At 54.9% G+C, this 24,439-nt stretch overlaps 2 protein-coding genes across 7 annotated transcripts in view; one reads left to right on the plus strand and one right to left on the minus strand.

Moving 5' to 3' along the window:
• Window positions 1-12,308, plus strand: part of HNRNPM (heterogeneous nuclear ribonucleoprotein M) — a 40,609-nt gene extending 28,301 nt beyond the window's left edge. For 2 of the 6 annotated variants that reach the window (XM_004378404.1, XM_004378403.1), the window contains 4 exons: window positions 7,022-7,075; window positions 8,975-9,777; window positions 10,377-10,428; window positions 11,881-12,308. In XM_004378404.1, coding sequence (XP_004378461.1) covers window positions 7,022-7,075; window positions 8,975-9,777; window positions 10,377-10,428; window positions 11,881-12,044 — 1,073 coding nt within the window. In that variant the 3' untranslated portion in view covers window positions 12,045-12,308. The remainder of the gene's footprint in view (window positions 1-7,021; window positions 7,076-8,974; window positions 9,778-10,376; window positions 10,429-11,880) is intronic. The other 4 variants (XM_023733234.1, XM_023733235.1, XM_012556168.2 and 1 more) reach the window with 3 other exon arrangements.
• Window positions 12,309-12,444: 136 nt separating this feature from the next.
• On the minus strand, window positions 12,445-21,591 carry PRAM1 (PML-RARA regulated adaptor molecule 1). The gene is made up of 10 exons (XM_023733237.1): window positions 21,492-21,591; window positions 17,509-19,060; window positions 17,352-17,418; window positions 17,199-17,281; window positions 14,020-14,077; window positions 13,801-13,909; window positions 13,501-13,663; window positions 13,394-13,427; window positions 13,276-13,310; window positions 12,445-13,150 (listed from the first exon to the last, which is right to left on the minus strand). Exons 1-9 carry the CDS (start codon window positions 21,492-21,494, stop codon window positions 13,277-13,279), a joined length of 2,103 nt encoding a protein of 700 aa, XP_023589005.1. The 5' UTR covers window positions 21,495-21,591; the 3' UTR covers window positions 12,445-13,150; window position 13,276.
• Window positions 21,592-24,439: the final 2,848 nt, after the last annotated feature.

Consider the following 24,439-nt stretch of genomic DNA (forward strand, 5'->3'; position numbering starts at 1 on the left):
TGCTCACAGGCTTTTAAGACCCCAGACACTACTCACCAAGGTAGAATGTAGAGCATTGTCTTTATAAGCTGTGTCATGCCAGTTGAGCTAGATGTTCCCCGAGACCATGGTCCCCACAACTATGGGCCCACTTTTAAGAAATGATTTTCCACTGCCATTTCTCTACTGATTCACGTCTTTAAGTTGTGTTAAATATTATACAACCATTAGCGTGTGTTTCCAAAGCTAGACCTAACTAGATTGAGTAGTTAAGTGTTCATTCGTAGTCACTCAGCTCTTGAGATGTCATGGGTTCCAAATCTCCCCAGTAACTGTCCAGTGAAAATTTAAGATTTAAAGCTTGCTTATTAACTCCAGCACTAGAAAGCATCATGTAGACATCTGTGGTTATCTTTTGCACACTGGAAATGGGCTCCAAGTGGAAGGGGTTTGGGTTTCTTTGGAGGCGCTGATGTTTGTGTCTCCCAGAGAAGTGCTGTAAAGGGCTGAGTTCTGGTCGTCGGCCTGATGGCTCCAAGTGTGGGCAGAGACATCAGTGAAAATCAGAGCAGAATCCTTTAATTTAGGGTTTACATAATGTACGTCTTACAGCCCTCCCAACCTCTTAACTGAAATGTAATGATAGTGACATTAATTATAATAGTAGCAGTGTGTTAGTCCTTGCAGGAACCGCATGATCTGTAGGTATTGTTATCCCTATTTCAGCGGAAACTGAGGCACGGAGTGACTTGCCTAAGGTCACAGGGCTAGTAAATGGTGGTGTCAGGATTTGAACCCAGGCTGTCTGGCTCCTGAGCCTGGCTCTTCATCACATGACAGTCTACCTTTTATAACTGCCTCCAACACAAGCGTTGGCCCATCTCACCCAGCAGGGCTGTGGAGTGTGCAGTGAGAAATCTCTGTTGTTTGACTCTTTAAACCTTCCCCCTCCCCGCTGCGCGCGTGCTTGCACGCACGCACGCACGCACGCACGTACATACACACACACACACAGACACCGAGGAAGGGGCTGAAATGTTTCTTTGCGGGTCCACAGTAACATGTAAAGTTGAAATAGTATAGAGCAAGCAAGTACTTTGATAGGATCAGCATTAACTATCCAATCTGAGAGGAGATTGTTGATGAAAAAATGTCCGGAGAGTAGGGGAAAGTAGGAGAGAGTGTGGTTATTGCCTCTTCACGTGGGGTGCTTTTTGGTAATAGGTCATCACCGTTAATTGACAACAAAGGCACAGAGACCTGCATTTCCAGTGTGCTTTCCTGCTTGCCTGTGGCTCATGTGTGCATGAGATTTCAATAAAAATAAGACTTTGAGAAGTCTGGCTTGATGTTTGCTCAGAAGAGATTAGTTGTTGGAAAGGAAAGCTGGGTGTTGCTCCGCAGGGTGGAATGATGCAGTTTAGAAGTCAGTGGAAACAAGGGGGTGGGGTGGGTGGGGGGCTGTGCTGAGCCCTGTGTACAGAGTCCTCTGGAAACTGGCAGATGTCACTCAGCTGGTCTGATTCCGAGCCTGGTGGTAGAAGGTTCAAAGTGCCGATTCTCTGTGGAGAACCAGATGGAGCGTGTGTTCTTACTCGATGTTCTTAGATTTAGGAACTCGGGCCTCCCTCGCCGCCCTTGCAGCTAGAGTAGAGAACAGTGACTTCCTCACACTTGATCTGTGCTCTCGGATTGGGGTGAAAACTCTGGAGTGCTAGGCGCCAGGTCCAAGGGAAGTTTAAATCACATTGGAAAAAGCACTGATGAAGAAATCCTGGGTTTAAGCGCATGTTTAATTCACAACCATAATGAACCTGTGATGGTCACAGGTGCTGACTACATCAGACTGATAATACGTCTGCCAGATTCTCTGGGCCATCAATGTGTAGGTCACGTCTTGATGAAGTGGCTGTAAAAGTGTTTAATGAAAAGACTGGCAAATTTCAACCAAGACTGACTGATTTGATGCCATATCTGACAATGGGATTTTACGTTTTTCCCCCAGAGAAGATTGGGTTCCTTGCGCTCTGGGACCTGTTTTGACAGTTGGGAAGATGAGTTCTGAGGCCTGTGCCAATGCATTAATGTCGGCAGATAGTTTCCTTATGTGAAGCATGGGGGTGCACCCTTGTTGGGGGTTTATAATGAGTATTAAGAGAGCAGCCACGCTCCACTCAGGTGCCACACGGGGTTTCTGTTAGGCGCACTCTCTGAGCTAAGTGAGCTCTGCCTGCTGCCCGCAGGCACGCCTGAGGCTGATGGGCTCCAGGGGATTGCATGCTGTCAGCCTTTGGGGTTCACCCACCATTGATTGGTTCTATGGATATGCACTCCGCTCTTGCTGAAGTCTGCCGAGTTTGTTTATTGATTAATGCTAGCCTGCTTCATTCGTTTGCTTCATTGGAGGGATAGGGGACTCAGACTACAGGGAACAATTTTTTTGTTTTTGTAAAATAAAAGGTGTCCATTATTTAGCACCTGTTTATCTCATGTTTCTAGGGAGTGAGATTAATAAAACTGATTCTTTAAAGACCTCTCCATATGGGGGGAGACAGAAAGTGTAATACACATTGTAAGCTTTGCATTAGGTGGATAGGATATACAAGGAAGTAAGTAGCCAGTGATAGGGCAGGAGTCACAAAAGACTTTCTTAGGCAGGTGACTGCTGTGGCAGAGCTCTTCCCACAAAAGCTGAGGAACACAGTAAATAGTCCTACTCTCAGTATAGGACAGTATAATGAAGAAAAAATGTACCAGAAGCCCATTATGTAGATGAAAGCACTCCAGTTATTGGTGGAGAAACCTTTTTATTCACGGGCATATTTTTAGATTCTCTCTGGGCGTGTTTGTGTGTTAAGGGGGCTTTTGAGTCTGGTTTAGGTCCAAGCCTTTGCCTCACCTCTTAGCAGGTTGTAGCCTTGGTCAAGTTACTAAATCGTTTGCGCCCGAGTTTCTGTGTCAGGGAGGTGGTGGTGGTAGAGGATGGTGTAGGTGTGTGGGCACTTTGTGAGGAGTCGGTGAGATAATGATGTTCATGGAGCACCTGGCAGGGCGCCAGGCGTGTGCTGTGTGCCCACCAGACGGTACCTGCTGCTGCTGCTGCAGTTCTGTGAGCAGGCTTGCCCGCGGACTCCCTTGATGAGGTATGCATGGCAGCCACCATGTGCCAGTGGCTGCAGTTGTGGCTGCTTGGTGTGTCCCGTTGTGGGTCTGTGGCCTAAGTTGTGAACTAGTCCTCTTTTACTGGAACTGGACTGAAGATAGGTTGTTTGGACTGAAGATAGGTTGTTTTCAGGGATTTGCACGAGTGACTGCTTTCCTTTTTTTAAGGAGTAAAGGATGAGTAATGGTTTCCTGTAGAAAAATTACACATGCTGACTTGGTGGTGGCTGCTGTGTGTCTGTTGTTTGTTTTTAACGTCCTCAACGTGATAGTATTCCCGGAAAGGCCTAGGGTAATATTTTTTTTCCACAGAGATGGAGTGTGGCATGGGTGGAGGATTTGAGAGAGACTTTGCCAGGAAGGAAATGGGAATGTTTCAAAGCTTTGGAGGGCTCCTTGGCAGAGGAATGGGTAAGGTGGCCCCGTGGGCCCCATGTGGGCGGGGTCGAGCCCCGGGGGTGCAGGCTCACCTTGGATGTTGGGGCTCTTTCTTTTTTTTTAATGGACATCAGTGGCACCATTTTTCTTCCAGTCTTTTCGAATGGCTTCTTTTTTACTACTGCCGTGAGGTTAGTATTGCGTGCTGTGGGAATTCAGACTGCTGTGTGCACATAGCACCATGGGCTCTCCAGCCAGTAGTGGAGTTGTTCAAGGCTCTGCTAGGTGGGGGCATGAGCCTCTCCTCACTTCAGGGCGCTGTGGTTTGCCGGTGTAGCAGGGATGGAGTTGTGTGCCTGCTGATGTTTGTAAGAGCTGTTGTGTCTAAACATGCCTTTAGAAAAGATCTGTTATCAGCTAGAGAGGTTTTCTGACACAGGAATGCCTTGAGTATTTGGTCCCTACCTGAATGTGGAGACTTTGTCTTGGTTAGGTTGCAGCGCAGGTTAGCGTCTTCCTTACTGTGGATGTTGTCTTTCTCGATTTTGAGGTAGGTGTTTGTGAGAATCTGTCAGCATACTTCTCCTTTACTGTGGAGCAAGGAGAGGATCTGAAGTTGTTTCTCTCAAAGGTTGGGTGGATCAGAGCATGGAGATGTAGGGCCCCACCTTCACTTTCACCTGTTCCTCAGCCTGCCAGGTGACCTGCTGAAAGAGTGCTTAGCCTCTGTCTTCATGGGTCCCCTGAGGGTGGGGTTTATATCCAAGGTATACTTAGAATTTATGAAGGACCTTCAACTTGGTCATCCTCTCAGCTCATCAGTGGAACGGGATTCTCAGTTCTTCAAGTTATCCTTAGTATTCCCGTCATCTTTTTCATGAAGATCAGGAACTACTGGAGACGTTTCCCACAGAGAGGAATCTGATATTTGGTAGAGACTTTTGTTCTCTTTCTCTCTCTGACCATGGGTAGGTAACTTCAGTGATTTTCTTGCTGGTAAAGATTTACCCTTCTCTGGACTTGGCTTGATATATCTACCTGTAGCTTTATTCTGACTTCTTCTAATTTTGGAGGCGAGTTTATATCTGTATGTGACAGAGTCAAATTTTTTTTTGGCATGCCTGGTTTCATTTTTGTATCTTGGAATGGTAGGATACTTTTAGAAATATTTTTAACTTTATTATTATTTGACCACAAATACCAGTTTATGGATACCTACGGTGAGAAGAGCAGAAGGACACTTGGCTTTGCTCCCTCAGGTAGGATCTTGTTCTTGTGCTGCACCTTCAGCCCTCTGCCACCTGACGGTGCCCTCCTTCTGCAGTAGGACACACGTGGCACAGACGTGGGCGTGGAGTTCTTGCCTGTGAGGTTCCTTTGTTGGGCAGCAGGAAACGCTGCTCCTTTCATGATCTGAAAGGAAACATCTGCAGGGCTTGGTGTCCCTGCTGCCTGGAGCCCTGCTCTCTGATTGGGGCCATGTGATCTGTTTCTCCTGAGGACTCCCAGAGTGACCGCTCGTAAAAGCCAAGGCATCCCTGCCACTTCTTGTGATCAGACCCAAGTTAGTGAAATAATCTTTGTGCCAGATACAGCGAAAGCTTGTTTTTCTGGTCTTGCAAGTTTTCCGCCTTTGACAGGGTGTGGTCTTAACACTTTTCTGCCACTTATTTTAGTGGAAAATATTTGAGTTTTCCTTCTCTGACAGGTTGCTGGTTTACGCATGTTGTGGCTTTCCTAGTTTTTACTGTGCAACATTTAAGCCAGGCTGAAGAGTAGTTGCCTGAATTGGTTTTTCGGATTCAGTTCTTGCTACCTTTTTTTCCTGTGTAGCCTCACATGGAATCATTTTTGTGCTACTTTTGATAGCACCTACCTACTCAGTCTCCTTGTCTTTCCTACAAGTCAGTAGATCTGTGCACTTCTTTGTGCAAACAGCTGTTCTCGTGCTTCAAGATACTACTAGTTATGTGTCTTTGATCTTGAAGGAGGCGTAATTCCGAGGACGGCTTGGGATGGCACCACAAGGCAGTATGTTAGAGGGCAGTGAGTTGTCCGGGTTGGGGGAGTGTGGAGACTTGGGGTCCCCAGGGCAACCACCCATATGCTCTCATTTTCTCTAAGACTTGGGAAAGCACTACTCCAGAAGGCTAATAGACATGTTCTGATCTGTGAGCGCTGGATCTGAGCAGGAACTCAGGAAGACTGCGTGCAAGAGATGCGGCTTAGACTAGAGGGGCTGGGCGTTTGAGGGGTTGGCGATAGGTAGAGGGTGTGCCAGGGCCAGAGGCTTGGAGGTGAGAGTACACCTGGGAGGGGCGCAGGAAGGGAAGAACAGAGTTGGGAGTCATTGAATGGAGTCCTGTGGATGCCCATGACAAGACTTTCTCTTCAAATCAGGGGTGCTGATCAAAGGCTTTTCAGGGAATGGTTTGAGCTGAGTGCTGCTAGGATCTAGGCCTACCATGGTAAGCAGGCTGGCAGGCCTGACAGAAGACTTGACCCTAGACTTGTTTTCCTTCTGGCTGGAGGGTCTCCTGTTTCCATTTTCTTTGTTGTTATGCTCACACCATAGATGTGTTCTGTGGCTGTTGTCCAAGTTGCCTAGTGTGCTTTACGACCAGAGGGGGTAGAAGTTCCTTTTACATAATGAAGGGCTGAAAAGAAGCTTTTAAAAGGTAACACTATAGATAGCATTAGACACGTTTGAAAGATACTTGGATGAGCCATTGGCAAGCACGCAGCAGTATTTTCGGTTTTGGACTCAGTGAGTGTGTGTTGGGAGCATTTATTTTCTTGAGGCTTCGACTGTCACTTGGTCACCGTCACAACTCATTTCAGGTGGGGCTGGTGTGCTCAGCTTGGTGAGCACGTTCCACACACAGATCGTTGATTAGGTAATATTCCCAGCTCCGCACAGAGTGGCTGCTGATTTTTAGGATTTAGGCTGTCACTGTAGTCACAACTTATATTTTCTAAATGATAACCATCAGCATTGGTGGGCTGTGGGTGGGTGAGTGAGTGCAGACTTCTGTCTCCTGCTCAGAAGGAGGTCCCTGAGAGAGGTCTTAGCTTCCTTCTCAGGTGAGATGGTGACGCCTCAGCACCGAAGAGCTGGCTCAGCTTCCGTGCACTGCCACCGAGCAGGGGCTGCTGGCCTCCCTTGCGCCACTCTTGCTCTGACCTTCTGAGTTCTGTTCATGGATGCTCACAGGCTCCCAGCTCTGATGGGCATATTCCCAGATCACTCTGCAGACTGAGCCTCAGACTCCGGAGCTACATTGTACCCCAGCCTCAGGACCTGGCACCTAGGACTCTTGTAGTTGTCTAGTAGAATGAGTTTGTCTGTGTGTTTATTTCTCAAACCCCTCCCCCTTCCCTTTTTTTTTTTTTTAACCCCCTTGTCTTAGTAGTAGTATTCTTTCTCTGGAATCTGTAATAAGCAAATTGCTATTATCACAGAAAAATTTAGCTAATTTTTTTTCCTTCCTGATTTCCATAGAAATCCTAAGTAATGCATTGAAGAGAGGAGCGATCATGGCAAAGCAGGGAGGAGGTAGGAAACATTTCATCTGATGTTTCGATTTTTTATTTTTTAGAACAGGCTGTTGTAATTACAGCAGATTGTAGAGTGCAGTGGTGAAACATATGGGCTCTGAGGCAGACCACCCAGTTGGGAACCAGCTCTGAGTCTGCCTAGCTGTGTGATGTTTGGCAAGTTACTGAATCTCTCTGTTTTTCATATTCCTCATCTGTAAAATGGGGATATAATAGTACCTACCTCATAGGGTTGTTACAGAGAGCAAATAAGTTAATGCGTATAAAAAAGTGTCTACGTAAATGCTGAGTGTCATTATTTTCACACCCATGTAATATGAAGGGCTTCCCTGTTTTCCTATTCTCCCCTAAAAGTAAATATTTTTCTTTTACCTGGTTGTAGAAGTACACAAAAAGTGTTTATTATTAAAATATGCACATGTACTTACTATAAAATGGAGAAAATTATGAAGAAAATAAATACCTGAAATCTCGTTGCACAGTGATGATTGCTGTAAGCATTTTGGTGTATCTTTCTGTTAGTGCACAGTTTAATAGGCTGCTTAGAACTAAATGTACTTTTCAGCCCAGTTTTCCCTTGTGGCTCTGAGGTTACAGCTGAGCTGGGCTGGTTTTAGAACTCCATGGGGTCACCGTTTCTTCCTAGTCCACTGCTGCTGTTGGCATCTGGCTTTCAGTCTCATTTCTGATGCTATGGGGCAAACTCCCTACCCTCTTTTGGTCTCTTTTTATCTTTTATTATTTGAAGAAGTCAGATGGTCGCTGAGAAATTTCTGCTCCGAAAGCCTAAGATGTTTAAAGTCAGGTTTCTTTTTTGCCATTCGGTGTGCTGTTACTCAGCTCAGGACACGGGCACAGAGAAGCGGAGTGGCCTTGCCGGGCCTCCGCGTTAGTCATTGTGTCAGGCAGAGACGCTGCTGCTACGTCTCCTCTTCTCGAATCGGCATCTTGGCCTAGGCCAGCTGTGGGCTCGACACCCCAGTTCCAGCAGCAGCGGTGCTGTAGCTGGAGCAAGAAAAGCGGCAAGGCCGGGCCTCCTTGCTCTGGCCCGACTAGCAGGCATCAGGGGTCACTGTACTGCTGACCTGCCTGCCAGCATGTGTCCCGCCTGAGCCATGGTAGCGAGGGACTGAGTCCAGGCCTCTCCCACAACCCTCTGCAGGGCCCTCGATACCTTCCTTCCAGAGCCAGCAGTATCTGTATCAGATGGCTGCTTTCCCTGACAGGAAGCGTCCCTAGAAGTTGTTGGCTCTGTTCATCTGTGCACAGTACCTACATTGGTCTTTGTATCTGTTGTCATCTCTTCTTTCTTACGTGGCTGTGTAATAGCTTCTCTGTGCCCTGGAAGTGCTGAGAACATGCAGCCCGACTGGCCACCAGCAGGGCATCCTAGAGGGACAAGTTGGGAGCAGGATGAAGTTTGGAAATAACTTTGAATTGTCCTCTCCTTCACACTGGTGACCATCTGAGGGTGGGGTTTGTAGGCCTCACCCCTTGAGAGTATTTCTTGATGGCTGGTGATGGGAAGCTGCAGAGGTCTCAGTAATTGACTTCTGTGATTCACAAAGCTTGTCACAGGTGCCAGCACTGGACAGGCAGCTTGGAGAACATTTGTCAGCACAAGTGCTCCAAGGGTTTTTTTCCTGATTGAATTTTGTCATGGAAATTGCAACTGTGGCATAGAAGTAGGAAGAATGATGTCAGGACCCCCACGTACTCACTGCCCAGCTTAGCAGTTGCCACCAGCCTTTGAGGGCTCTCTGAGTGGGGAATGACTGTGGGACTTAATTCCTGCCAATGTTTAGTTTGTGGACAAGTGCATGGACCTCTGCGGCCTGGTCCCATCCTAGCGTGGTGTACCCCTGACACCTGCCTGTGTTTTGCGGCCCTGTTCCAGGTGGAGGCGGAGGCAGTGTTCCCGGGATCGAGAGGATGGGCCCCGGCATTGACCGCATTGGGGGCGCTGGCATGGAGCGCATGGGCGCAGGCCTGGGCCATGGAATGGATCGCGTGGGCTCCGAGATCGAGCGCATGGGCCTGGTCATGGACCGCATGGGCTCTGTGGAGCGCATGGGCTCCAGCATTGAGCGCATGGGCCCGCTGGGCCTCGACCACATGGCCTCCAGCATCGAGCGCATGGGCCAGACCATGGAACGCATTGGCTCTGGTGTGGAGCGCATGGGTGCTGGCATGGGCTTCGGCCTTGAGCGTATGGCCGCGCCCATCGACCGTGTTGGCCAGACCATTGAGCGCATGGGCTCTGGTGTGGAGCGCATGGGCCCTGCCATCGACCGCATGGGCCTGAGCATGGAGCGCATGGTGCCCGCAGGTATAGGGGCTGGCCTGGAGCGCATGGGCCCCGTGATAGATCGCATGGCCACTGGCCTGGAGCGCATGGGCGCCAACAACCTCGAGCGCATGGGCCTGGAGCGCATGGGCGCCAACAGTCTCGAGCGCATGGGCCTGGAGCGCATGGGCGCCAACAGCCTGGAGCGCATGGGTCCTGCCATGGGCCCGGCCCTGGGCGCCGGGATCGAGCGCATGGGCCTGGCCATGGGTGGCGGTGGCGGCGCCAGCTTTGACCGTGCCATTGAGATGGAGCGTGGCAACTTTGGAGGAAGCTTTGCAGGTTCCTTTGGTGGAGCTGGAGGCCATGCCCCTGGAGTGGCCAGGAAGGCTTGCCAGATATTTGTGAGAAACGTAAGTGGCTCTTCTCTTCTGGAACATCTCAGTGGTGTCAAGTACAAGGGGAGGAGGCGGGTGGGGAGGAGGGGGGCAGGTCCCCCAGAAGGGGAGCTGAGTGGCAAAGTCTGTGCTGGAGGGAGGAGGAGGGACTGCCTGTGTAGGACACTTAAGCACCAAGAGCAGCCTGTTCTGTTAGTGTGTGGCCTCCCTGACGTGCTAGACTGAACCGAGACCCCTAATTTCTTGATCCCTTGAAGAGCCACTGCATTTTGACATGACAATTCAGAGAAAAATAATGGCTATAACTGAATCATGTGGACCAAATGGGCCACCTTTAGCCACTGCAGTGGTTCTGGGGCAGACTGCATTGTCTACTCGCTGTGGGCATCGTGTTCCCACAGAAGATAAAGCCACAGGCTGTGGGCTTGGCCAGCTAGCTGAGAACCCCACTCCAGATAGACTTGCTTTGTTCTCTCTGGATTGTCACAGCTTGAAGGTCCGCCATGCAGATCCTCTGTGTAAGAGAAATCCTGAAAGTCATCCCCAGAGGCAGTGGTAATGTTTATCCTTAGATTTGGTGGAATCTCACATCAGTCTCTCCTTTTTTCCCTCAGCTCCCATTTGATTTTACATGGAAAATGCTAAAAGACAAATTCAACGAATGTGGTAAGTGTTGAGGAGGTCTCTCTAGATGCTTTGTGTGTGTGCCTTCGTCAGCCTGGGCTTGTTGGTGATGCCGTTGTGCCGAGTTAAGTGATGAACCCTGCCCATTGTCATAAGGGTGGACGAGCCCTGCCATTTTTCTGCCTCTAGCTATTTAAGCAGACGATGAGCTTCCTGTTCCGTGTCACTTTCACCTCTGCCCTCCTGACCTTTACCTTCCTTGGCTCTCTTGCTTCTACAGTTTTTGGAAGGAGGTGGCGTAGCCCCATTGTACAGAGGAGTCAGGCAGAGTCATGTTCCCATGGTCGCATGGCTTCTCAGTGGCAAAGCCAAACACTCCCAAGACTAGGCCGGTTGGTTCAGTGCCCCCATGAGTGCTTACATGCACGGCAGGTCCCAGGAGTGAGGTCCGCTGGCTCTGGGCCTGTGGCAGCCTATGTGCAGATACAGCCAAACGACTCTGGTTTGGGTTCCTGGGCTGCTGCCTGCCTGTGTTGTTAGGGACACCAGGGTGAACCCCCATACCCACCTCACCCTAGTCAGGGTTATGGGGAGCTGGCTAGATCTAGGCTTCCTCAGTGTTGTTTCATTTCCCATTTCAGTAGTGGCTCAGATTTTGCAACTAGTGCTGCTTCTCCCTAGTTCTTCTCTTTGGGTAAGCTGTTGAGTCATCACCTGCCTTCCCTCCCCCACTTCTCCTTGCCCACATTGTGGCGGAATATTCCCGAAAGTCACATTGAACCTCACCACTCTCCCTGTCTCTGAGAAGCCTGGAGGTGCGTTCTGCCTTCAAGAGCAAGTCTAGGCTCCAGAGCCTTTCCTTGTATTTCAGCTCCTCCTGTCGCGGCACCTTGAGCTACAGGTGCTGCTCCCCACATACGCCGTGCAGATGTGCACGCCATCATCAGACCAAGAGTCTTCTAGGCACTTCTTTGGTTATTTTATAACTTTCCCTGTCCCCCAGGCAGAATTCATGGTTCTAGAATCGGAGGCGCCTGGCTCCGTCTCGGCGGTGCTTGCTCTCTGAGTGGAGGCCTCTGAGTCTGCAGCTTTTCCTTGCAGCCCATGCACCCACAGTGCCTGACACCTGGGTGCTCCATAGGTGCTTGAACGGACATGGGGAACCTGCTGGCTCATGACTGCGTGCCTTAGATTTGGACAGTTCAGAAGGGTCAGGTGTTAATTGGCGTTGCTTTGTAGATTGAGAGGTGGTGTGTAAGTGATCTTGAAGCCACCAGAAAGGAGTGTCATAGGGGACCATCAGATTGTTCTCCTGTGGGCAGAGGAATGGCAATGCAGCTGAGGAGCCCAGAGCAGCTGGGCTGAGCAGTCACGCACCAGGCAAGAGAGGTCACCCAGAGTCCAGCAGGTGACCTGGACTGAGTGGATCCCACTTGGTGCTGTGCTCTGGTTTGCCTCATGAGTTGTGGTCTCTTCTTCTCTCCCCATGCCCAGGCCACGTGCTGTATGCCGACATCAAGATGGAGAATGGGAAGTCCAAGGGGTGCGGTGTGGTCAAGTTTGAGTCGCCTGAGGTGGCTGAGCGGGCCTGCCGGATGATGAATGGGATGAAGCTGAGTGGCCGAGAGATTGATGTTCGAATCGATAGAAATGCTTAAGCAGTTGCCTTTTTTAAACATCGAGACCAGACCTCTGAATTTGTATTTTTTCTTGTTAACCATTTTAATTTGTTGGCTGGATGTATAAAGATGTTTAAAAAATTCAGTTGCTTTTTGGGGTAATTTGAATTACTTTTTTAATGACTGGGATTCCATTTGACTGTTTGCATTGAGATTGCAATGTGCGCAATTTTTTTTGTAGTTGTGGCATCTTGTTGACATCGAATATGACTTTGATAATAAATACCAGTTCCTGAAAGCTGCTTGGCTGGTGTGTTGTGGGGCCACCACCTGAGGTTTGGGGAGCTCAAGCCCTGGTCTTTCTCCCCTTGGAGCTCTGCCGTGACCTTGTCCCCACACCTCTCTACGACCCCATTTGGAAAAGACTGCTCTGGACACCACACCTCAGTGGTCTCTAAGTCCCGATTGTGATAATGCGGTACTTGCGGTCTGGGGGCACAAAGGCTGCACCATGCTCGCTTCCAGCCTGGCTTTTCTTCGTTAAGACACACCAAGTGGGGTGAGGGCTTGGAGCGTGTTCTGCCTCTTCAGGGGCCCGGGCTGAGCTCTGTGCACAGGCACTGATGGACTTGGGAGTTAAACATACCGGCACGTGATCACCCAGGCCTACTCTGCACAGGTGTGTACAGCCTGCTGCTCCTGGGTGGATGGGCCATCTCCTACCCGTGTCCACCCGTACACTGCCTGGCTTCTGACAAGCTCTGCTCCCATTGTTCCCCAGCTGTTGGCTGTTGGTTTGGTAGAGGCATCTGGTCACAAGGAGCTCCCTTCACCCTGATCCCCGAGGAACAAGGTCCGGGGAGTAGCTGTGTCCATGACCCTGCAGGACTCTAGGCAGTCTGGCCAGTTGGCTTTCTGTACCTGTGCTTCACCCCGTGTGGCAATGAGGCAGGTAAAGGAAAGACACAAAGCAGGGCTCACTTTTCAGAGGAGCTTTATGTGGTCTGTGACCGAGTGGCCAGACGAGCCTGGGCAGCGCCTGCTGCTAAACTGGGGTCCTGCTGTCACGGTGGCTGGGTTGGTCTTGGGCACCCACACGTGCAGGCCTTACTGTTCCCAGGGTGGTGGCTGCCTCTCCAGAGGGTCTAAGGAGGAAGGATGCCTTCCAGTGACTGCCTCCCCAGCCCCGACATACACGGGCAGCAGGGTGGGGGCTGGACCCCTCCCACAGCACTGTGGTCTGTCCGACCCGTCCTGAGCATCTACGTACCCTAGAAGGCAACGTCGTCATACACCTCCGTTTCCCTGGCAGAGAGCACAGTTGGGTTAGCAATGCTGTCCCGGTCTATGGCACCCCCACCCTGCCACCCCACAGGACCAGCACTCACAGGGGGAGCAGAGCTGTCCTGGGGACGTAGCCGTCTGTGGAAAGAGCAGGCAGAGGTGAGTGCCCGCAGCCTGCGGCACCCAGCCCCAGCGTGTTCGACTCACTCACATTTGCCCTTGGTGTCTCGGCACAGCATCTCCTCCTTGCTGGTGAACTCGATCACCTCCAGGATCTCCCCACGCCGGATCCCCAGGTGCTTGCCGCCCCCACGGCGGGTCTTGGCGTTGGGGTCGATCATCATCTTCGTCTGAATCACAATCTCCCCCTCAAACTGGGGGGTCAGGTGTTAGGGCTTCTGCTTAGGCTGCCACCCTGGGGACCTGTCCTCCTGAGAATGGGGTTCCTGGGGCTCTGGTTGGCTGGGGCCGAACCCAGCCCAAAGACTCTTGTTGGGCTTGGGGTCCAAACCTTGAACTTCTTCCGGAACTCCCTCTCCGCTTTCTCCGCTTTCCTCATTTGCTTTAGGGTCTTCTGGTCCATGGGTGGCAACTGCTGTGTCTGGGGGGCCTTCTCCTTCCTGATACCCCCCAAGGAGTTTGGGTGCTCATGAGCAAGATGTGCTCCTCTCAGGTCTACTGTCCCCCCGGACCACAGCCCCACCCTGTGCAGCCCCTGGGACCATGCTACCTGGGCTCTGGGTCCTGTGGAGGCTTCCTGGGGACCTGCTGTGGGGCCGGCACTTCATCTGGGGACAAGCAGATGCTGAGTCAGGGCAGGGTACCCCAGGACCCAGAGCCTGTAGCTGCCTGCCCCTCAGCCCACCCTCCAGTCGTCTCTGAAGCCTTTCTCGGGAATCATCAGTTCTGGTGGGCTGCCTTTCATTTTCCTAACTCCTGCCACATTCCAGGGCTTTCCCGCGAGAGCTCACTTCAGTCCTCACAGCAGCCTTATGACGGCAGGTGATACTGTCATCCCCACCTCAGTGAGAAGGCACTCAAGGCCCAGAGAGGCAAAGCAACCTATCCAAGGGCACACAGCAGCCAAGTAGTAGGGGCAGGATATATTTGTATGCTTCTGAGGCCGTTTTTCTGCTTCCTAGAGCAGGTTGCAGTCTGGGAATTGTAATGAGATCTGGGTCCAAAGAAAAGCCTCTTGAGAGGGGCTGACGGGTGGGACTCGGGCTGGCATGGCAGATGACGAGACTGGACTGTGAGGGCGCCCAGGTGAGCATATGAGCAGCCTTCCAGACAGGAGTCCTGCTGGTCAAGAGGCTGGCCACCAGCCAGAGCCTCCTGAGCACTGCGAGGCAAGGACCCAGAACTGCAGGCCTAGCTTTCCACTGTACCTGAGGATGACTTGAGCACTGCTCTTGACATTTCAGGCCAGCAGCCCATGAGGGGGTGTCTCTGAGGGGCCTGGCCTCCCAGTCAGAGAGGCCAAGATCAGATTCTTCTCCTTTCTAGGCCTTATGTCTCAAAGCAGCATCTTGGTTGCCGGGACCCAATTCCCAAGTTGCACTCTCTCCTGGGGAGGTGTGCTCCCTGTAGGCAGCAGGGGCCTCATTTCTGATGGGTGAGGGAGAGCCAGGACTGACACTAGGTCCTTCTGGGCCCCAGGGCCAGTCCTGAGACAAGACCTGGAGGGCAGAAGTCTGACTCAATGGCCTAGATCTACAACCACGCAGTTTCTGACTGTGAACCCAGATGGTCTTGTTCTGGAAGGTTCTATTTAGTGCTGGGCTGTCACGCCCCTCCCGTGCACGCCTCCCACAGGCAGACAGACCCAACAGAGGTGCAGTATCTGTATGCCTGCCTGCCACTGAGCCCCTCCAGCCTTGGTCTGATTGCTGACCACGTGCTGTCCCTGGCCTTGGCTGGAACATTGCCGCTTTGGAGGCTCCCGCCTCTTGCAGGAGCTGACTGACCAGCTCTGGCACGCCAGCCCCTACACACCCTCCACAGCAATGCACGCCCCTGGGGACTGCGGGGCAGGGCAGACGGGCTGAGCTGTGGCCTGGCCGCTTCTGGCCCTGTGACCCCGAGCAGGCCACCCTCACATTCTGCCTTCCCCATATGGCCTGCTCAGTCCAAGAGAGAGCTGGGCCCTGCTTGCCCTCCAGAGGAGACCCAGCTGTCACTGCTCTGGGTGAGGCAGAGTGGGAAAGGGAGACACCCGTCCTGGTACCCCCTTGCAGTGGGAGGACAGACTGGAAAAGGGCAATCTGCAAACACTGAGGCCCACGCGGCGTCTGGAGGGGAGAGAGCCAGGGACGTGTCTGTGGGCATGTAGTCTTGGCTGTGACCACATCCCCAAGAGTGGGCCCCCAGACCCAAGCCACAGCTTCCATGGCTTCAGAAGCAGGAGGGGCTCTTCCAGGAAGCTGTGTGCTAACAGGGTGTTGCAAGCAGCCCCTTGGGGAACTCGGGAGAAGCAGAAGGGGCCCAGGAGGGCCCCATTGCCGTGGAGTCGAACACCCAGGTGCCCACTCTGTACCAGGGCTTTGGGCTGGTGGAGGGAGAGCGGTAGCACCCCAAGGGCTGTGGGGAGACCCAGAGGAAAGGCATGAGGAGCCCAGGGTCCTTCACAGGAGGCCCTTCCCAAAGGCCAAGTCACTTCTCAGATCCTCAAGCTCCCTCATCTGTAAAATGGGGATGATACAGTCTTGGGAAGGAGCCCTGGCGGCGCAGTGGTTAAGTGCTCAGCTGCTAACTAAAACGTCGGAGATTTGAACCCACCCAGCCGCTCTGTGGGAGAAAGACCTGGTGATCTACTCCTGTAAAGATTACAGCCTACGAAACCCTGTGGGGCAGCTCTCTTCTGTCACATGGGTTCGCTATGAGTCGGAATTGACTTGTTGACACCTAACAACCCATAAAAACCTGTTGCCCTTGAGTTGATCCTGACATAGTGACCCTGTATTACAGTAGAACTGCAGAACTGCCCCATAGTGTTTCCTAGACTGATATTTATGGAAGCAGACTGCCAGGTCTTTCTCCTGCAGAGCAGCTGCTGGGTTCAAACCACCAACCTTTCAGTTAGTAGCCAAATGCTTAACCACTGCATCACCAGGGCGCCTTCATCTAACAACAATGACGAATTGCCTTGGGAATGTGCTCTCATGGAAGCCATCTGTTATCTTGCCAGGCTGGTGAAGGCGTGAACCAGCAGAGACGGGCTGGGAGCATCGACCATTGTCTGGCTCGCCGGGAGCAGAGATAGAAGGGTCCTTCAGAGCCCAGAGCAGACTGCGTCCCAGGAAGGAGGGAGCTGCCCAGGGCCTGGGCCAGGAGCCGGGAGCCGGGGAGCATCCCGGTGCCTTGGGGCCTGGGACCGCAGACAAGGGCAGGACAGAGCAGCCCCTCTCCTGTCACAGCCACATCCGTGTCTCCAGCCAGGCCGCCTGAGTTTCAGGTCAAGGTCCTGCCTGGCCACCCCTCAGGCGCCTCGGACACACCAGGTCTAAAGTGGAACCTGCCATCTTTCTTCTCCAAACCTCTAGCTCTCCTGGGTTCCCAACTTGGGGAGAGCTCCACTGTGCCCCTAGGTGTGAGGCTCAAACCTTGGGCCCACCGCCAAGCCCTGCCTGCTTCCTACTTCTGGATGCTTCTACTGCTCCCCAAGCCAATGCCCTGGGTCACACCCTACTGCCACAGCCTCTCTTGGCTGTTGCCTTCTGGGCTCGCCTTCCAGACCTTTCTAAGAGGCCCCCTGCTGCTTTCTCGCTATTTCCGTCAGGATATGGGTTGTTGTTGGACCATACACCAGGAGCAGGGCAGAAGACGCCCTCGCAGCCGAGGTTTCCAAGGTGCTGGGCAGCCTGGGTCTGGCCGAGGGCAGAGGGAGGAGCCCCCCAGGCCCGCACGAACCTCTGCTCCTGGGGCTGGGGCTGGAGTCTTCTAGCCCCGCGTTGTCGTAGGTGTCGGAGACCTCGTAGATCTGGTCCGGCTCCCTGCAGGGACACCTGAGCTGAGGGCCGCTTCCACCCACCACCTGCGCCTGCCCCCGGTCCCCACACTCACTGCGGGATTGCTTTGGGCTGTTGGGCCTGGAAGTTGATCACAGTGGCGGAGTGACTCCTCCACAGGGCTGTGGAGAGGAGAGAGCGGAGGGAGGTCTGCCCGCCTGCCCGCCCGCCCTCAGCCTCAGCACTCCTCCTGCCCAGATGCCATGACCCACCTGTGGCTGCTTCCATCGAGGGTCTCTGAAAGCTCTGCATGTCTGGGGGGCCTGGGGGCAGTGGGGGCTTGATGGGAGGGGGTCCCAGGCTGCTGACAGGGGGCAGAGGCCTGCGCCGGGGTGGGTGGCCGGGTCCGAGGCCCAGCCTCACGCCTCCACTGTGAGCGAGGAGGGCCCCTGGCCGCAGCTGCCCTGCTAGGCGGGCCCCAAACCCAGGGCTGAGTGGGAACCTGGGGCTGAGGCCCCCCGTGGCGGTGGGCAGCGAGCTCTCCGAGACTGAGTTGGGGAGCGGGGGCCTCTGAGGGAAGTCACCGAAGAACCTGGCCTGTGGGTGCTTCCGAGGCAGGCTACCAGCATCGTGCTGTGAGAAACTGTGGGAAGGCCTGTGGCCTTCGGGCTGTAAGAACTTGCTGGGCAGCAAGTTGACCTCAGGCTCTGAGGACGTCCTGGGCAGGGTGCCCAGCTCGGCCTGTGGGGTCTTCTTGAGCAGTGCCTGGCGTTCAGGCTGCTGCGGCTTCTTGGGAAACACACCGAACTTGGGATCCGAGGCGGTCCTCGTAAGATCACTGAACTTGGGCTCTGGGGACTTCCTGGGGCAGTTGCCGAGCTGAGGCTGTAGGCCCTTTTTGGGAAATGCACCTAACTCGGGCTTTGAGGGATGGGGGTGCGGCTCACTGGGCTCCGGCCTCAAAGGCGGTGTCTGCGGGGCCTCACTCAACTCAGGCTGCAGCAGGGGCTTCCAGGGGTGCACCCCGGACTCAGGCTGTGGGGGCTTCTTGGAAAAGGTCCCAACCTCAAGCTGTGGGGGCTTCAGGGTGGCCTCGCTGGATTCGGGCGGCCAGGGCTTCCTGGGAAGTGCACTGAACTTGGGTTCCGAGGGTAGCCTGGTGGGGTTGCTGGGCTCCGGCTGCAGGGGCTTCTGAGGGGCCTCGCTGAACTCGGGCTTCTTGGGAAATGGACAGGCCTCGAGCGGTGGGAACTTCTTAGGGCCTGCACTGAACTCGGGCTGCGAGGCCTTCTTAGGGCCTGCGTTGAACTCGGGCTGTGAGGCCTTCTTAGGGCCTGCACTGAACTCGTGCTTCTTCGGAAATGGACAGGCCTCAAGCGGTGGGAACTTCTTAGGGCCTGCACTGAACTCGGGCTGCGAGGCCTTCTTAGGGCCTGCACTGAACTCGGGCTGCGAGGCCTTCTTAGGGCCTGCACTGAACTCGGGCTGCGAGGCCTTCTTAGGGCCTGCACTGAACTCGGGCTGCGAGGCCTTCTTAGGGCCTGCACTGAACTCGGGCTGCGAGGCCTTCTTAGGGCCTGCACTGAACTCGGGCTGCGAGGCCTTCTTAGGGCCTGCACTGAACTCGGGCTGCGAGGCTTTCTTAGGGCCTGCACTGAACTCGGGCTGTGAGGGCTTCTTGGGGTGCTCGCCTGACTCAGGCTGTGGAAATTTCTTTGGCAGTTTGTTGAACTCAAGCTTTGGGGGTTTCTTGGGGAATTCACTTGGCTCGGGCTGAGAGGCCTGGAACTTTGCTTGGAGGCTCCAGAAGTCCTGATGTTCCTCCTATGGGACACGGAGCAAGTCAGGCAGGGACTCTGATACATGGTTGTGGGGACACACATAGACATTGTCACAGACACCCACCACCATCACCACCCCCAGGCTCCTCTTCCCTGGCCTCAGCCCTCAGGCCTCTTCTCTTTCAAGGATGCCCCACATTTTTTTTTTTTCAGCCTCCCCGAGTCCCAAACCAGCTGAAACCCAACCAGTTGCCGTCAAGTCATTCCAACTCATGGCAACCCCATGTGCACAGAGTACAACCTGCTCCATAGGGTTTTCAAGGGTGACCTTTTGGGAGCAGATTGCCAGGCCTTTCTTCTGAGGCACCTTGGGTGGGTTCGAACTGCCAACCTTTCAGCTAGCAGCTGCTTAACCATTTGCAACACCCAGGGACTTCTCCCTGAGCCCCAGGCTCCTGTAACTATGCTCTCCCTCACCCCGCCCCCCTCACCAGCAGGACCTGAGCACCTGGTTGCCTGGTCTCCCCAGCCTGCTGCCCCCACGGTCCTCGCTCGGTGATGGGTCTTCCCAGTATCCCTGACTCCCTCCTCCTCTCACACCTCGTTTCCCCAGTCCCTTCGGTTTCAACTTCCAAATGCATCTGGAATCCAACCACTTCTTACCACCTCCACCGCTGTCACCAGGTCCAAGGACCCTGCCTCCATTCCGGATTTTTGTAATAGGCTCCTCCAGGCCCCCGCCCTTCCCTCACCACCTCGGTCAGTTCCCCTCCCTGCCCCCGCCAGCAGCCACAGGGCACTAGGCCTCGGCTCCCTCTGCTTCAATCCTGCTGGGGTTCCTCATGTCCCTGCTAAACGCCAGAGACCTCATCAAGGCCCTGGCTCTGTCCTAAGTGCCCTCGAAGCACCTCGTCCAGCCCCGAGGCCTCCTCCTTCCCCACTGCCTCCTTCCACTCCCCTGGTTGCTCCTTGAACTCCCATCTCGGGGCCTTCAAGCTTGCCCTTCCACTCTCCTGGGACGCTCTTCACCACGGGGTTCTCTCCTCTTCCTCCTCTGTATTTGCTTATTTATTTCCCTGAGCACTTCCCCTCCCTAGTACTAGGGGTTCCCTGGATGGTGCAAACGGGTAAACTCTCAGCTACCAACCGAAAGATTGGCGGTTCAAATCCACTCCGAGGCACCTCAGAAGAAAGGCCTGTTGATCTCTTTCCGGAAGATCAGCCATTGAATGCCCTGTGGGGCACAGTTCTACTCTGACGCACACGGGGTCGCTGTGAGTCAGAGTTGACCTGACGGCCACTGACTTCTTTTTCAGTACCACCTGCGTGATTTTCCCCTTAGCACCCGCCACCGCGTATCAGGCATACACACACAGGCACGCACACACACACATTTTTTGAGGTATCCGGACAGTTTTTTGTTTTGTTTTGATTGTTTTTTGTCTCTACCCCCACCCTCCACCCCTGGTAGAATGTAAGTGGCCCGCAAGGCTGTTGTCTTCCCAGTATCTGTCACGAAGTAGGTGCTCAGTAAATGTTTGTTACGTTAAAAACTAGAGAGGCACAAAGACATCTTCTCAGCCATGTACAGTCTGTCCGTCATAGACGCACGTGGACACGTGCAGACGGACACACAGACTTGGGGCAAGCACAGGCACACGGCTCTCACATGTCACAGACACCGGGCAGCAATCGGGCGTGTGCCTGAGCTGCGGCAAACCCAGTTCGCCCCGGGCACCCTCCCTGGCGCAGCACGGCCCCGCACGGCTGCGGAGGGCTGCTGGCGACAGGCACAGGCAGGCACCCAACTAGGGCAGGCCCTCTCTGACCTATAAATTCCCGCGAGATGGCCCTGCATCAGAACCCCGAACCTGGCTTTCTGGGGGTCAGTAAGGTTAGGGGAGGGGGTGGAAACGAGGCGGGGGGGAAGGTCTGGCCAGGCCTTCGCCTCACTCTCCCCATCCCGAGAGCCAGGGGGTCAGGACCACCCCTTGGAAAGGTGAGGACCCCTGCCTGGGGCCTGAGCTGCCTCTGGTCAAGCACCTGGCTGGGTGGGCTGAGTCCAGGGTTCCCGAGTGACCACAGGGCCTTGATAAGTCAGGGTCAGAAGATCATGATTTGAGTGACAGGGATATGGGGAAGGGAGGTAATGATGTGTGACCCACTTTGTCACCCCACAGGAAGCCCCTCCTCTCACCCCGGCCTCCTATGACCACGTTGCGGCTCATGCGGAGCTGGGGGGCAGGGAGCAGTCTTGGGCAGTCCCAGCTGTCCCCTTTGCAGTCACAGCCCAGCCTGGGCCGCCCTCGGAGCCTGAGCTGTCCTGGAGGTATGCCCAGCTGCTTCCTATCTCAGGGCCCTTTCCGGGTCCCAGCCCCACCCCATGCTCTTCAGTCCTGGAATGTGCCCACTACTCCCAGTCGCTCTCCCTTCACTCCCGCAGGTGCGGGGCTCTCCCGGGGTTGGGGACTTACCATGGCTGCAGGTGGGTGACGGGCTGCAGGGCGCGTGGGACCAGCACTGGGCTGCTGCCTTCAGGAAATGACTGTGGCTTCTGCTCTGGCCAGCACTGGAGGGTGGGGGCTGCTCGCAGGGGGAGGGAGGGCAGAGGAGGAAGGAAAGGAGGTGGGGACTGTCCCAGCCTGTCCTTAGATCCTGGGGGTACCTCTGTCCCCCTTGAGTTCCTGTCCCGCCTGCTGCTGCTGTCCCCAAACTTGAGGTGCTGGACAGCCAATGTGCCTGACAGAGGTCCTAGCTTCTTGACTGTCTGCTGTCCCTCTCCCCAGGGGGGACTCGGTGCAAGGCCCTGGGGGCCTTCTGCCTCCAGAGAGGAGGGCCGCAGTGGAATCCAGCCAGGGCTGGAGCTCCTGATGGGGCATCCTGGGTGGGAAAGGGGCGTGGTCAGATCTGGGGAGCCCTGACAAGCTGGGAGAGAGCATGGGTGTGCTGGCTGAGGCCCACTGCTTGCCCTCTTGCCTCACTCACCTTCCGCATTTCGACACTTCCCCGCCAGCTCAGAGCCAGACCTCCCTGTCACACTGCAAGGCCAGAGGGCTGGGGCTGGCCTGCTGGCACAGGACCTGGCCTGGGTGGCAGATTTGGTTGTGGCAGTGAATGTGGTCAAATGCCCTGCCCACTAAGGGAGGGGGCTGAGGACAGGTGTGGAGGGGAGGAACCAAGAGGTTGTGGAGAGGGGCTGGAGGCAATGGGAGGGACCAGCCCAGCCAGATAAGGGCGGGCACTGACCTCAGGGCCTGTCCTTAGAGGTCAGTGACCTCATGGGAAAGCCTGCAGCTCTGTGCACTGGAATCGCCTGAGGAGTTGAGGAGACAGAACTCCGCGGGGATTCTGACTTAATTGGTCCGGGTGTGGCTGGGGCTGTTGTCAGTTGCCTTCCAGTCATCTCAAGTCTTGGGGCTCCCCTGTGTGCAGAGTAGGACTGCTCCAAAGGCTTTTCTTGGCTGTAAGCTTTACGAAAGCAAATTGCCAGAACCTTCTTCCACAATACTGTTTGGGTGGGTTCAAACCAGCAGCCTTTAGGTTTGTTGTTAGTTCCTGTTGAGCCGATTTCGACTCATAGCAACTTCATGCGTGCAGAGTAGAACTGTGTCCCCTAGGGTTTTCAAGCCTGTGAACTTCTGGAAGCACATCACCAGGCCTGTCTTCCATGGCACCTCTGCGTGGGTTTGAACCACCAACCTCTGGGCTAGCAGTCGGGCATTTAACTGTACCACGCAGCCACCTGGGGCCTGGGTACGAGGATGTTTTAGAGTCTGCAGGGCTGACTCTAATGTGCAGCTACATGGAGATACACCAGAAGCCAGGCTAAGATGCAGATTCTGACTCAGATCCACGATGGGCCTCATTCTCCAGGCCGCCAGGTGATGCCGGGCCTGCTGGTCCGAAGACCACACCACACTTCAAGCAGTGAGGTCGGAACGAACGGGAAGAGCTTCCCTGAGCTTCTTTGAAGGAGAAGGGGGGGACAGGCAAGCCTGCCTGTCTTGAGGACGGTGCCTTCTGTCTTCATCCCTTGCCCTGCGGAAAGGAATGCGAACGACCCTTCGTTTCTGTGTCGTTTCTGTTTCTGCGTTAAGAGCGCAGCTTTGGGATTCTGGAGCCTCCAGGCCACTTTCCAGGCGTGGGCCCGCTCCAATCAGTCCTGCCAGGGTCCTCTGGGTCTCCAGCCTCAGCCAGCAGAGGCTGGTCGCAAGAGCACTGCACGGAGCGTTTGGTGAGTGAGGGGATGCACGAATGAAAGAACAAATGATTACTGGCCAAGAGCATACAGAAGGTGCTCAATCAAGGTCAGCGAAAAGACAGCTGGTGACTCCCCGCGCGGCCGGCAGGGGCACCAACGGGCGGTAAGCGCGGCTGGCCGAGGGGAGAGGGGGCGGGCGCGCGGTCCCAGCACAGCCGCCAGGGGGCGCGTTTCCCGCACCAAACCCCGCAACCTTTTTGTGTTTGGCGCCTTCCCTGTGGAGCTGGGGCCGGGGTCCGCAAGGCCACAGACATGGAACTCCGTGGGCTGGGGAGGGGGCCGGGCCTGGGAACTTAGACGCGCGGGGTTCAAGCTCTCAGAGACGGAGGGGCCTGGAGTACGCAGAGAGCCGAAGCTGGCGCTCGGTCCCTGCGCAGGAGCCCGGGGACATGTGCGTGGCTGCCCGGGTCGGGGGTGGCGACGCCCAGGTAACCGGGGGCCAGGCTCAGCCACACGTGGTCGGAACGCGCTGAGGCCGGGGGTAGTCTGAGCACGTGGACAGCCAATCCTCGGGACGCGGCGGGAGGGGGCTGCAGAGTCGGGAGCCCAGGATCGGGGCTGGCAGGGACTGCGGGTGCTCTGGCTAGGGTCCGGGGACGCGCGCCCAGGAGCCTCCACCTCCCCGCGCCCAGCCCGGGGTAAGGGTAACGAGCCGGCACCCGCAGGTGACCGAGCTGGTGCCGGCCAACTGCCGGGCGAAGGACGGGCACCTGACTGGCCTTACAGTGGACTTAAGCCACCTGGAGAGGCTCAGCCTGACCAACGTGAACCTGCAGTCGCTGGCCAATCTGCCCCCGCTGGGCCAGCTGTGAAAGGTGGGCGCCTGCCGAGGTCGGGATGCCCTAGCCCATCTCATTCATTCCCTCCAAGGACACAGACTCCTGGGCGTTCCTTGCTGGGCCCCAGCGGGGCCCTCACAGGACTCACCTCCAGGGTATCCTGGAGTTGGGGGCGGGGACCTCTGTGAGTCATGGCTTAGCTAGAGGAAAGGGAGCCGGGTTGGAAGCCTTCCCAGAGGACCAGGCAAAAGTGGACCTTGTGTGGGGAGGAGTGAGGGAGGGTAGGAGGTAGTTTTTGGCGAGAACACGGTGGTCGGTGGAGGCCAGATCCTGGTCCAGCTCCTGGGATCTTGGGCAAAGTTCCAGCTTGTTTCAGAGGCCA

Source organism: Trichechus manatus, unplaced genomic scaffold, assembly GCF_000243295.1.
Source record: "Trichechus manatus latirostris isolate Lorelei unplaced genomic scaffold, TriManLat1.0 scaffold00057, whole genome shotgun sequence".
Lineage (NCBI taxonomy): Eukaryota > Metazoa > Chordata > Mammalia > Sirenia > Trichechidae > Trichechus > Trichechus manatus.

Excerpts from the sequence above, each read along its gene's own strand:
- PRAM1 (XM_023733237.1), bottom strand. Across the intron at positions 13,664-13,800 it reads AGTTCCGGAAGAAGTTCAAG|TTTGAGGGGGAGATTGTGAT; the intron begins GTTTGGACCCCA and ends CTGACCCCCCAG. Across the intron at positions 13,311-13,393 it reads AGGACAGCTCTGCTCCCCCT|GGAAACGGAGGTGTATGACG; the intron begins GTGAGTGCTGGT and ends GCTCTCTGCCAG.